Here is a 14427-nt window from a genome sequence, read left to right as displayed (position 1 = left end):
TGTCTAAGATTTTTTCTGCCTTTTTGAAGCCAAATCACATGGCACACAAGACATTTTTTTAAAAAACAAAATCCTAATTGGCTAAACACAAAAACCAGTGTTCTTCACTTTGATGCTGGATATAGCATAAACCTTTTGGCTTTAATACCTCGGTGTAGATGAAAACTGGGGAACAACGAGCGCATGGCGAATTAAAATCAAAGTCAAGCGATTTGAGGCTCTAATCTTCTGGAAAAGTTGTATTTATCCTTCCGTTTGAAGCTTCTTCACTTCTGTGAGACAATTTGTTGATTTTTGTTTCCTTTTGTGTGCCACCCATCTGCAGCTTGACTTCACTGGTTTTGTAGTTGTAGTTACTTTGTAGAGACTGTGTAATCACGTTGTCATCTCCCCCGCCCACCCATGTGGCCTTTAAAACAAAAGTCCACACAGATGGGCTGAGGCAGAGTACTGAGATCTAATCCTTATCTGAGATATGAAAACATTTGGAAACCCCCGCCTGAGTCTTACAGGTGGAACTCAATGAGAAACCTTAATCTGTTAATTGAACATCTGCGCAGCTTTGTGTAAATCTACATGAGACCTGATGGTGGAAACTATTTTTGTAGTGTAGACTCATCAAGACAGCAGACTGAGCTTTAAAGATGTTTACTCCTCTTTCAAAATCAAATTAAGGAACTAGTTGACAAAACATGAACACGGTTTGTCAGGTGTTATTTGTTGCTATAACAATTCCCAAGTAAATAAATACCAATTAGCTCAGTTGTTTAAAATTATAAACAGCAAAACAATGAAAAAAAAAATTACCTAAGCGTAATTTTTTTTTTTTTAAACATTTTAATAAGAACACAGGCAATTAAAGCTACAAAGAGGTCTACAATGTAATTTAATGACATCGAGGTTTTCTGGTGCCCCGAAATGTATGGGCTGATAAAGCAAACGTGCTGCAGGTAAGAAAGCCTTGAAATGTCCTTTATCTGTTGGGGTGTGAGTGGCTGGATGTACACCGTAACCGTGGAGCAGTCCCAAAGGCGTAGCTACGGGCTACGGGATGGCCCGGTTGGGTCTCTTTGGAGGGGGAGGGGGCATTAGCTCAGAGTCTGGGTCTCGCGGGTTTTTCCGGTTTTGGGATTGTGCTCCCTGAGCACAGCGGTCCAGATACTCCAAAAGGATTTCCTTAGTGACGGGCTCCCGGATGCTTTGACACACAGCTGGACAAAAAAAAGGAGAAAGGAAGTTACAATAGAAATGCCGACAGGCTTTTCCAGCAACAGTGAATTCATGGTTCTTTCAAGCATGTTCTCATTCCCAGGTGATCAAATAATGCAGTCTGTCTCTTGCTAATCTCTTCCTAAACAGAGCCAGTGAGTCAAAGTAAAGCAAAACACAAAGATGCAAAGGCGAGTCATGATGTACACTAGAACTGCCTGTTTCATGTATCATGACTCAAAGTCCTACAATCCATTCACACACCTTCTAACATGCACGCACACACACTGGTGGCTGTACCAGGACCAATTTAGGGGTCAGTATCTTGCGGGCATGTTGAAAAGATGAGCCAATGATTGAACTGACTGGTAGATGACCTGCTCTGCCTCTTGAGCCACGCCCGCCTCAGAGATGTCCTGGCATAAAAGTTACGTCGCCACAGCAGGTAACTCTGCATGTCTCAGTATGTGCCAAATGTCTATCCTAACACAACCCCGCTATACTATGGAGCCATTTTTCTTTTATAACCTAAGATGGCCTGGTGGAAAAAACGAAAAACTTAACGTCATCACTGACCGTCCACTCTCGAGATTTAAAAGCAAGAGACACCTTGTGCATAACAGAAAGATTCAGGCACCTGAAACAACTGCATTCTCTGATGATGGTGTGGATGATGCAAAAACACCTAAATTAATGATTCATAATTATATTAATCAGAGAGGATTCGACACGCATCCAAGCTGCTAAAGTACATTTTAACCACTATTTTATCACAGACACACACCAACTTTTGAGTCACTCCCACTGTCTACGGAAACATGATATGGACTTTTTGATTTTGAGTGCTAGAAAAAAGCCCCTCCTGCTCCACAGCTCCCTCTGCACGGTTATGACAGTGCCATAATACCAGCAGCACACTGACGACTATATCCAGCCTCTAAATGAAGCGAAATGTTATCAGCTCGGGGACAAATGTGTTACTATCTGACCAGATTTGAGATAAAAGGCGCTTTTGCCATCTGGGCTCCGAGGCTGTACAACAGTCCGCCTCGGGATCTAAAGCTCAATAATTCAGGACCATCTTTTCTATCTTCTTCAATCAATTTCGTTCATTCTTTAAATGTGTTTTCCCTCGCTTGTGCTTCTTGTTTTTATTGCTTCAATATGTACTTTTATGCTCCTCCTTGCATAGCGCTGTGAACTCAGCATTTAGATTAAGTGCTACACAAACATGGTTTATTGCCGTGTTTATCTATTATTTTTGCATTCTGTCCTCGCCTTGCTCTGCTTTGTTTGTGTCCATTTGTTTCTCCTGTTGTGGTTGCTGTGCATTTTCATAGCATGTGGCACGTGGGGGAGAACTTTAAAGTTTAAAACAAAAATCACAACTTGTGAAATGAAACCCAATTTGATTGAAGCATTGAATTTGTAATCGTTTTCCCCTTTTCATGCATTTCCCATTATAAGTCCATTATTTGAAAATATATTAGAAGTAGTGCCACATCTGCACTGTCTTCAAGACAGCCATTAACTGTGGAGGTGAAATGAAAGCCTAGGGTTGCATTGCCTAACTGCAAGAGATGGCCTAAAAATGTGCATGGATAACGTTTGCAGTCCATCACAGCTGGATTTTCATTCCACCTTCGAGCGTGTCCGTGTGAATCGACTGCAAACATATTTGATTTTTGACTGATGTCGTTGCACCGAAGTAGGTCTGAGAGACCATAACCCGGGCCAGATTAAAGCCCTTGAACTAATAAATTGTCTGACAGCTCTGTGGTAGCGTTTATCCTCTCTCACAACATCTACCTCTTTACTGCTCTAGGGGTGCTGCTGGTGGAGAGGAAGAAAGGGTACTCAGACTGAGAACTCACAATTTATTCTAACTTTAAGACCCATAGCTCATTAAAACCTCATTAAAGAGACTTAAATGTACAAGCACAAGACAAGCAAATCCTTGTACTTAAAAAAAAGTTAAAAAATGCATCATTATATATGTACAAAAAACTATACAGCAAAACACTTTATTGCCAAAGTGTGCAGAAGACCAACAGCGTAAAAATGCAGAGCCTCAAAGCAGATGCCTTAAAGCAGCGGAAGAAACTGAGGCTGCAATTCACACCGGACCACCAAAATTGGACAATAGAGGATTGGAAAAACGCTGCCTGATCAGATGAGTCTCCATTTCTACATTTGCATGGTTGGGATTTGTTCAGAATTTAGCATAAGCACCATGAAATCATGTATTCATCCTGTCTACTATTAATGGTTCAGGCTGGTGGTGATGTTGATGGTAGGGGGATTTCTTCTCAGCACAATTTGGGGCCCTAAGTTCCAACTGAGCATCATTTAAGCACCACAGCTGATAGAATCTCACACCACCCTACTGCATGTATCTCTCAGGGCACAATCAAAGCCCTTTGAGAAGCTGGCGTTGCCCCTCTGCAGCCAATGTGGCTCCACCAAACAAGACCCTGTCTCACTGAACAGGGAGAGAACCACAGTTTATGTCAATGCTCAAAGCGGTCGAACCCTGGACAACTAAACAAAAACCAGCATGTATAGAAAAAATGTGTGGTGTGGTGACTTTGCCCCAAAGGCATAATTCTTTCCTAATAAGCTTTACTAGCTTTACTACAAAGACAAACGACAAGTAGTTTTATCTACAAGTAATAAGATACATCATACGGCTGACGCTGCGTGACCCTCCACTGTGCGCATTAATCAGCACAATTATAAGACCGACTTATGGTTTCTACTGATTGGTTCTTTGGGTCAGGGGCAGGAGAAAGGCCATCTTTGCTGCTACAGTTTTCCATTTAGCTTCCTTTGATTGTCATGTCTCGCTCTTATCACGCGTCTGTTCAAGTGAACATTCCTGCAGACTAGCAGCTTGGCTTATTAGCAACCCAGGTAGCTAGCTGAACAGTACATGGAAATATTTTGAGCCCAAACCAGCTTAATTGGTTCTGGGATTGTAAACAGGTGCTTGGAAAATGCTATCTTGTAAGGCCCCCAGAAAGTCTTCATAAATACTGTGATGCTGCCAATGATTTCTTAGCAACAGACAAAACATTTAATTTTAATATTAAGACAAAAAACCACTGTACATTAAGCTTAATCGGTACGGAGATTATCTATTAGTCTGTAGATTGTTCATAACAATTTGCTAGAGGCATCATGAGTAATGTGTGAAAATGGCTGTGGATGAAGCAGAGGCAGCAGGTTAACATCTCGACGGGCAGTTAAAGACATTTATATTCTACTTGATCAACCTGTTTGATAAACTGTTTGTAGAGTTTGTCGTACAGATGAACGAGCGTCGTCTAAAGTTTCTTTAACTCCACTGTTCTGCATGAGGAGCTCAGCCTTGCCCTCAGGCAGCAAGCAAAGAGCAGAAGAAAAAAAAAAAGCAAAAAGTAAAAAATGATTGCTAACATCCGCAGCATGCACCGTGCTATCAGATTTAATTATCGGCTGAACTTTCATTATTGAAACAGTAACAATGATTTCATTTTCTCGCTTATCAGCCAATAATATATCATGCGCATTCCCATTCACGACAGTAAAACCTCTTAAAGATTGGAAATTGTGTGGCAAAATGTCAGCTACTCTATTCACAGTGAGGAGCTAAAGAAAACAACTTGTCCTCAGCTCCAAAGACAAGGCCACAGTGTCAGTGTGCATTCTTAATGGAGAGTACACAACATAACATCTGCCCCTCCGCATACACAGTCTCACAATGCAGAAATAAAACTGAGGCTGTTGCAAATACAAATAAAAGAAATATAGATAAAATAACCCATTAATCACAGGCTGACTGGCTGTTATTTGCACAGATTTAGACTCAGATACAGGAGACAGTGGGATATTAAAAATAACGGCTGGAAGGAGAAGGACAAAGACTCACCCATGGCTGTATCATAGGAGTTCGGGAAGCTCTTGTCCACCCTTTGCCTCATGAACACCCAGCTGTTGTTGGTAAAGGTGCACTCAATGATCTTGTTGTCGTATTGTTTCAGCTCTTTAGTGGCCTGCGCAGACAGAGATGAGAGACGGCGCGTGCCTTTAATGTGAGCGAATACAAAGCATATTCTTTTCTCTTATCACACGTTAAAAATCGTGAATCTAGGTGGGGTATTATGGTCTGGTTTACCACAGCCTTGCTTTTTACTTTGAGCTGAATCATTGTAAAAGGTTTCAGGCACATGCTGCACAACTGATCAATGCAGCTACTTTTGATAAATGACACACACAACTGCAATTTCTTCACATTTTCTTTATCATCATCATCAATTTTGTTATTACTGATACTAATTAGATACTTTTAGAAGACATCAAGAGGAAAAAGACTTAAACTTAAGGCTGCTCTATGCCCGATGCATTCAATTCTACAAAAGCAAAGCAAATTGCAATGACAGAGCACTAAATTGGGATTAAACTGACCGTTGGTTCATACAGGCCACAAAGATCAGCTAATCTCAGTGCCACATTAGCTGATGGCTTAGCAGATATCACTCTACACATCCAAATGGCACAACTAATTCTGGAAACAGTGTTTAAAGATGACTTGTTATACTTTTGTTTATAGTCATGGAGAAATTGAGCATGACAATGGCTGAGAAAGGTGATTTAAGTGGCTTTAAATGTGTCATGGCTGATGGTGCCAGACTGGCTGGTGGAAATATTTCAGAAACTGGTGATCTGCTGGGATTTTCTCCCACAACCATCTCTAGGGTGTACAGAGAAAATACCCAGTGAGCTGCAGGTCTCTGTGCATCAGGGAGGTTCCAGCACAGAGCCATGTCACCAAATTACTACAGATGGAAATAAACGACTTTTGACTTGACTGGTCTTCACTGAAACGCAGTAATATGCAGCTCACTGTGCAGATTAACTGAATGTCTTATTCAAGTAGCGGCAACATTTGACTGAAGCAAATACTGACATGTCTTGTGGGAATCTTCTGAGACCAAGGATCTCTCTAGGAGAGAAAACACTCAAGAAGACTCAGAAGTCTTATACAGAAATATTTTGGGTGACATTTTTGAAATTAAAGGATAAATGTACCATGAGTTAATGTTCACATTAACATCCATTTTCCACAGTTATAAATTTTAGGTTTCTATTAAATGAATGTATGTTGCTATTTGTATTGGTCTTTAATACTATTTGGGCACAAGCTTTTTTTATGTACAGTAGTTTAAATTCTTATGTTATTCTTCTTGTGTCACACATTTCCTTCAAGTTTCAATTGATTTTTAGCATCAGTATTAAATAATTGTGTAACTGTACCTTTTAGAAGATGAAAACATCAAAAGCACAGGCTATAAAGTATTGTAGTTTAGACATGGAAGGTTTAAATGTAATAAATCGAAATCAACTGTGGTGTGACTTTAGGAAGCATGCTTCTTTGAATGTAAGACGAGGCTCTGATGCTTCATGCAGAAGTATGACGGAAGCTAATCATGTAGTTAATCTTTATTTTTGATCATTAAACACAGCTGCATTGCTTCAGAAGGACCTACAATAACACATCAGCACATACAAACACTAACACAACACGAGTGTCTGTATTTCATCTCTCAATAAAGCAGTGCAACAGCTCCTGCTCCACCTACTGAGCTACACAGGATCACTGACTTATTACATCACACTTTGCTTTGAAAACAAAATCAGCTCTACACACTGAGCACACTGTAACACTGCTGAAGTATAAGAAAATGGCACACGATACTGAAGATCAAGCATGAGTCAAAGAAGACATTTGAGCATCTGTTGTTTATTTGTCGAGGGACTGAGAGGATTGTCGAGACTTGGAAAAATGCAAATCTTGTAGCTGCTGGGAACGTGGAAGACAAAAAGTGCAGCTGAAGCGGTCACGTGCAATTGCACGCTTTTAAAATACGCAATAGAATAAGCAATGACATGAGTTGCTATGAGGTGCTGTGATGTGACTTTTCACCTTGGCCTCGCAGAGAGTAAAAATGACGAATACCTCCGGGGTTCAGCGTGAACACGCAACCTTTAGCTGAGGTCAGAGAGTGACTGGAGTTGCCAGGAAAGCACCAGTATTTGGCAAGACGCTAAAAAACACAAAGTAAGAGCTTATGTGATCCTGGAGCGTGGTGCATCTGGGCTAACAGTGGGGGTCGAATTCACACAGGAAGCAAGAACGCTTGTGAGAAAGGAAGACAGAAAGTGAGAGAAAGAATCCAGACTAAACAGACATCTTTTAAAAATAGCTTTTTAGATAAACACACTAAATGGCCTCTAAATTGATTTGCAGCTGTAACTGTTAAATATTGACAAAACTACTGAGAGCTTATTTTGAAGCCAAGTCAAACATTTTTTTTTTTTTTACTAGGAGAAGAATTGTAGATGATGTAAAGCAGCGACAGAATCTCTGAGCTTTCCTAAAGCTCCACACATCAAACTGCCAGCAAGCTGTGAAGGGCAGTACAGGCAGGCGGGACGTGCTGCTACAGGCTGGATCTCTTCCTGCTGGTGAAGGGTGACATGTTGGCTGCCATTTTCCATCACCACTTGGTGCTTAATCCATCCAAATCTGTCTCATTATGGCAGCACACGTGTGCCACCAGTTATCAGGGACTTTGGCAGTCAAACTCTTTATCAGCCAATGTTGCACTATTGCAGAGCAGAAGCGCTCTGCTGCCTGCCTTCTATTCAAATCCTGAAACAATCAGAAATATATACAGCAAATATAAACATGGCTGACAAGGAAGAAAAGCAGCCTTTTGTTGTGGACAATTTTTTTTTTTTTTTTTACTAAAACGTGATGAGAGAGCTCTTTTTTCCCCAAGTATCAAGGCTCAGTGAAAAGACACGGAGGTTATGATTGGTCATACTGAAAAAGTTCCAGGACTTGACTGATCAAACCACTGTTATGACCACTTGCAAGAGAGAAACAACTTCCCTTTAAACTGACTCGACTTTGTTTCATGTCAAGCATCATCGTTGCTGACGAGAGCTCCATTTCCACAGCGTCCATTCCACAAAATGACACTATAGCTGAAGGGTTGCTGTTCTGAGCACTGCAGAAGAACAATCGCAAGAAAACAGAACAGGATTTCCAGGGAGTGACTAAAGTCTGAATCTGATTCCTGAAACCTTTTCACAGTATCGTGCATGCTGGAGAGTTGTATTTTTAATATCCAGGCTCATGTTCATAAAAACACTAATTACTCATGACGTGATTATGTCTTAATGAATGCAATTTCCATTCACATTAGTGGTACAGTGCCAGTGTGTCATCTGATAATCCCACTAAGGATTTCTTGTGACTGTACAATGTTAATTCCCCAGTAATATATTCTGTCTCCCACAGTTTAGAAATTTTGATTTAAAAATTTTAAGGCATTATCGCTTCATATATGCAGCAGTAAAAAATAAAAATAGCCAATCATTAAGGTAACAATGCTGTTATCTTGTCCTGTGTATCAATTTTTATTATTCTGGTCAGGGAGTTTATAGTAGCGCTGACCTCAGGCAGTTCAAGTTACAAATAGGGCTGTTCGATATAACGATATATATCGGATGAAGATATAAAAACGTCTATCGTTTGTTTCGTGGTGTCGCAAAATAAACTGTTTACGGCAATATTTTTTCATCGTTTTGATGGTCACTGTAGTGGCTACATTAATTTCTTAAAGTTCTCTCTTTCTCTTATATTTAATATAACCACACTACGGACGGACAAGAGCCTGTTTTTATGCGTTGTCGTTAGCAACAACGACGGTAAAACCATCGCGTGTCCACTTGTTTATTTTCCACATACACCTTTCACAATAAAGCTCAAGATCCTGTTGAGACTGAATCGCGTGAAAGAGTATGCAGAGTATTTACGGATGAGAAGCAAAAAAGAGCCGCCAGGTGCTAACAAATAAACCTTGGGCTCAAATGTTAGAACAAGCCTTTCCCCGCAGCACGCTGTGTAATAAATACTCACAATTTATGTGTAAAAATGTATAGTTTCATGCATCGTTAAAACACTGGACTCCAGGTACACGACGCCCAGCTGGAAACACTTCACGCAAATCGAGCTGCTCGAGATTCACTACATCGTGCAAAAAAGAAGAAGAAGAAGAAGCAGCAGCAGCAGCGGGACCAAAATTAGCTCCAGACTACTGGAATTTATGATATCTGACCTTTTACCAACCTGTACACAGCACGCAGGCAGTCGCCCTGCTTCCTTATCAAATACTGGATCCTGTGGGGACTATTGTACGAGCGCATTATGCTACAGTATGATGTCAGACGAATAAACAAAGTTTGTAATTTCCTTGAATAGCTGTTTTATTTTCCCCATCACGCCTCTCTGTGACTGACCCTGCCTTTGTTTCATTCTCGACTTAATCAGAAGGGGCCCGGAGGTCTGCGGCACTGCAGCACCCGGGCCCATTTTAATAACGAGAAACTGGATGAAATAACGTATAAGTGTGGAAATGATATAAGATGCAAAAGTAAGACTATGAACAAACGCACCCTCGAAGGAAATAAGATTCTGGATAGACTGTATCAATATTCAATCCTAATATATGATGCATGCTCAAAAAGAATACGCTAACATCTCCTCCCTATTAATATTAGTTTCCACTAAAACACACACAATTCAACAGGATGACTCACAAGACAAATGTTCAGTAGTAAAGTTAAAATATTTGTCACAGATCAGCTGCATTATCTACTATGTAATTACAGCTATATGTGCCCTTGAATAGCTGTGCCAGAACAAACAAATGGGACTTCCGACCACTCCACGACTCCTTTTGAATGTGCGAGATGACATCAGGATTGAGGTCTCTGGTGAATATGTATAATAACAATCATTATCCCACACATTCAGATTGGCTGCCGCATCGAAAAAGAAAGATGAGCATAACAAGGTAATAATGTGTAAATGAGGCAAATTAGAGGCGAGCAGGCATGCGGCGCACTGTCGAATCTGGCAGTTAAACAACAACTGCTCCAAAAACTTCTCAAACTTTTAACTGGTTGGTTTGTTTTGGTCTGCAGCATGACTGAGTGTTTTCCTGTGACAGCACTTTTAATTACACAGTATTCATACTTTTTTTTTTTTAAATCCCACAATTTAGATTCAACAATATCCAGGAAAAGTCTAAAAAAAAAAATGTCTGAAAAATCCAAATCACTTCAATAACATTTCAATAAAGTCCTGCCACAGATTAAACACAATAAAATATGTCTTTGCGTAACTGTTCGCTTACTTAGAAATACATAAGTCGTATAAATTACAATTCAGCGCTCAGCAGGTGAATTCCACGCTGATAAACTCTCAAATCTCAACTTCCTCAAAGCAAAGACACACCGACGTAGGTGTTTTGATTAGACCCTAAGTCTGAATGCCTTGAAATTAAGTCATGTAACAAAAGTGTATGACTTTTGATTCATTTTCGCAACTCCAGTCAAACTCCAAAGGATTCAAAATGCGTCAATAATAAACCACATGAGAAGTTCAATGCACTTATTGGCAAGATGCATCTGGAGTAGGAGCAACAAAAACGTACACATAGAAGATGCCCTGCTTTGGAGCAGATAAGCTGTAAAATTTACTACTTTGCATTCTTTTCTTTTTATGCATTTCTTTTCCAAATTTTTAAGGCGAAACTATTGTATATTCTGGAAAAAACAAAAACAAAAAAACAACAACACACACACAAGGGTGGAAAACGAACAAGAGTTTGACTCAAACAGACTAAGTTTGTGAAAAAAAAACATCAAGACCATACTTCTATGAAAAACCCACATATCCACTGTGTTGGGAACAAAAAATCAAGCTAGTCCAGAAGTGCAATATGACTGCCTTGAAACATCTCCAGCTTCAACAGAGTCCCAAAAAAGTGTATTTCATAAAGTGTTTCTATGAAATACTAAATAAATATTCTTTCCATGAGCCAAAATATCATTTGTGATTTTAAATGAATGACATTAGCTAAATAGTGGTCCATGTGGGTGGGACCAGTGGGTGGTCCCTAGATTGTGGTCCAGGCAATCCTGTAGTGACAAATTTCAGAGTTCAAATGTATTGAGTATTTTTCTGCAACCAGGTTTTGGGTGCTACTCCATCCTCTTGCCCAATTATGATCGCTTCTGGTTCAAAAATAAAATGGCAATGGCAGAAATGCAAACTTGATGCTTCAAAATGGCAACCCGCAAACCAAATGCTGACGTCACGGTGGAAATGTTTTTGAAAGTCTAGGAATAATGACAACCCAAGCATGTGAGTCAACCCCAGTTTGTGAACCCGTATAGTCAAAAAATAAAGGTCTAATTATGTAACACTTTTCTATTTCTGATACACGTTTTCAGTTTCATCACAGCTTGGTGAGTAGTTGGTGAGTGTTTTCTCACAAGTCAGCATCCTCCATGCATACCATGGGCGCCCACAGCAATCTGCCAGTGACCAAATCAATCGTAAGGAGGTTTTCAGTGCAGCACACTCTTGGTGACTCAACCTACAGCAACCACATGCTAACCTGTCAAGGACTGCCCATCGTTTCCTAGCAACCTTTGGTTGTCAGGGGGTCACTGATGGGTCTCTCAGCCTTAGTGAAAGGGGCTTTAGCAATCGATTTCACAGTGACTACCGGTAACCTCCAGCAACCAGTTGGAGAATACTCATTTCAAAGCAAGTGGCGGTCCCAAGAGAGCCATCAACCAGTCTCTAGGCCTGTGGCCTAACCCGGGTCACAAATAAAATCCTGTTTCCAAAAAAGCTAAAATGATAAAATAAAGAAAGAAAAATTACACAAATTTACAAATGATTTATACTGTGCATTTAATTAAAGTATAAAAACAACATATCAAAAGGAAGAAACCAACATTTTTTGTAGTGTTTTGAAAAACATGCTCATGATGAATTTAATGTGAGCAACATGTTTGCAAAATTTGGGATGGGGATAAGAAAATACAGGAAAAACATTAAATACTGCTATAAATAAATATGATAAAATAAATACTGTTATGAGTGGTTTTAGTACTTGTGTTTTTTTTTAGCTTGTAATTGCACTGACTTGACTTAAACTGTTTCCAGAACATTACTGTTTTTATTTACATTACATGGCTTCAAAGACTTTCTTTCTAAACTCTAATTACAGCTGAATTTTTAACAAACAGCAAGTCATAAATAAGTCCAGACATGCTTATTATAATTAGACCATTTTTCAGTAAATACTCATTAATTCCAAACAGCATTTAGAGAGCCACACAAATGTTTTCCAGAAGTCTGCTGTCTCGCAATATTTGTGAGACAGCAGACTTCTTTCTGAAGCACTCAGCTGATAAATTCTCAGACAACATCCCTTCCAAATATTCACTTTACCTATACCCTGTAGGTGCAGACAATGTAAGAAATTACAACAATAAGGAACTAAATTGGAAGACTGAGCCAATAAAACAAGTTTTCGTGAAGATTACAACATTTTTCCTATCACACACAAAGTTGGTTTGATTTCTCTCAACAGCAGCTAAATGGATTTCAATATAGTGGAAACTGGATATGCCTCCAAATGCATCTAATAGGCACGTTGAAATTACTAGCACAGCCACAAGGAAGGCGATGAATGTCAAAACCATTGTGTGACAGAGCACAGCAGACAACAAACGCACACACAGGCTGTGTAGAGGTGTCAGATTTATCAGGAACAGCCTTTCTGACTAAAACCACAAGTCATCAAGTCCAGCGATGACAAGTAATTACCATTTTTAGCATATTCACATTCGGACTTACTGTAAAACACATTTTACCACAAAAATAACAACATGCAATCTGACAGAGGATGACCCCGGGGCTGCAGCTTTTGCTCCGACACCCCGTGAGAAGGTTAGAGACCGAGCAGTAAACAGAATCTGCCGTGTTTGGTGACAGAGCCCAGGGCTGATACATGGGAATCTGGCACGACAAGACGATACGATAGGGAAAAGAAAAGCTTGTTTACTGTGTTTTTGAACCATGACTGAAAAGGCTACAAATGCTACAAGTCATTTCATGGAAATTTACAGCAAAGTAAAACAAATGGAAACACATGTTGCTCGTCAGCTGCCTCAGACTGGCAAATTTTCATTCTAAATTAATGGACCCTAACCAATATATGATGGTGATGCGATGGTAGCTATCACTGGAGTGCACAGGACCGAGTCTGTGTTGCTGTTGGTCAAATGTCTGATGATGTCATCTCAACTGTGTATTCACACACAGCAGACATTATGCAACTATGAAACCCGTTGAACTGAACATCACTGTTATGTGGAGCTTCCAAATGCATTTTGTTTACCACTTTTTACAGCAACATGCATCAATTTAACATGACACAAGCATGATGACTCGCCACACTCATTCTGTAAGAGTAACTTTCCAACAGTACATTTGTTGTCTTCTTGCTTCTATGTTTACCTGCTCAACATCTGTCAAGCACCCAACGATTCGACACAGTCTCTAATAGGTAAATGCATTATCCTATTAATTGTTTCAACTTTTGCAAGTCAGAAAGTCCAGAATGGCCTTATCAACTTTCTGCATCCTGGAACATAAATTCAAATTGTTTATGTCTGACATGAAACAAAAAAAGGCCAAACTTTCATAGAAAAGGTGTTGATATTAATTAATAAATTGCCCAAAATGTAGCATTTGAATGTTATGCTTGATTAATTTCTTCTTCTCAGAGAATTCGAGTGTAGTTGTTCCAATTTGGGTTTAAAAATGTCTAATTTGGGATTTCTAAAATATTGCTATTTTATTGTTTTATGGTAGGTGGTATAACACATTTTATCAGCGCGGTACTGCAGATATATTAAATGTGAATATACAATTCTACTACAAACTCCATGTTATCAAACACACATATAAATTTACTGAAATATCTGGGCAAACAGTTTAACCTTTACTAATGAGATCAGGTATTTTTTGTAAGAAAAAGGAAACTGCAGCTATTTAATTTAAAAATGTGAGCAGTAGGCAGCAAAAAAATATTATCTGATTAAATATTACACTGAATGTATATAATAACCACACGTGAAGACTTAAGAGGTTCTAGAAATAGAAATAAAGCTACTTTCGGCTGATTCCTTTTTCACTGCAGGTTGTGCCACAGATCAGGAATTTGTGCTTTTTCTGGGGATTGAACCTGGGATCTTTGCACAAACCACTACACATGGAGCCACTGGAAGTAAAACCTGAAG

The 14427-nt window shown here is 39.5% G+C and overlaps 1 protein-coding gene across 1 annotated transcript in view; it reads right to left on the bottom strand.

Moving 5' to 3' along the window:
* Window positions 1–817: 817 nt before the first annotated feature.
* The window catches only part of rngtt (RNA guanylyltransferase and 5'-phosphatase), a 120559-nt gene continuing 106949 nt past the window's right edge, over window positions 818–14427 (bottom strand). Inside the window, exons 15-16 of the mRNA XM_026143578.2 lie at window positions 5120–5243; window positions 818–1211 (exon numbers count right to left, since the gene is read on the bottom strand). Coding sequence (XP_025999363.1) covers window positions 1045–1211; window positions 5120–5243 — 291 coding nt within the window. The 3' untranslated portion in view covers window positions 818–1044. The remainder of the gene's footprint in view (window positions 1212–5119; window positions 5244–14427) is intronic.

This window comes from Astatotilapia calliptera, chromosome 15, assembly GCF_964374335.1.
Source record: "Astatotilapia calliptera chromosome 15, fAstCal68.1, whole genome shotgun sequence".
Classification (NCBI taxonomy): Eukaryota; Metazoa; Chordata; class Actinopteri; order Cichliformes; family Cichlidae; genus Astatotilapia; species Astatotilapia calliptera.
The sequence above is the reverse complement of the archived record's forward strand: the minus strand, read 5'-3'. Positions and strand labels throughout refer to the sequence as shown.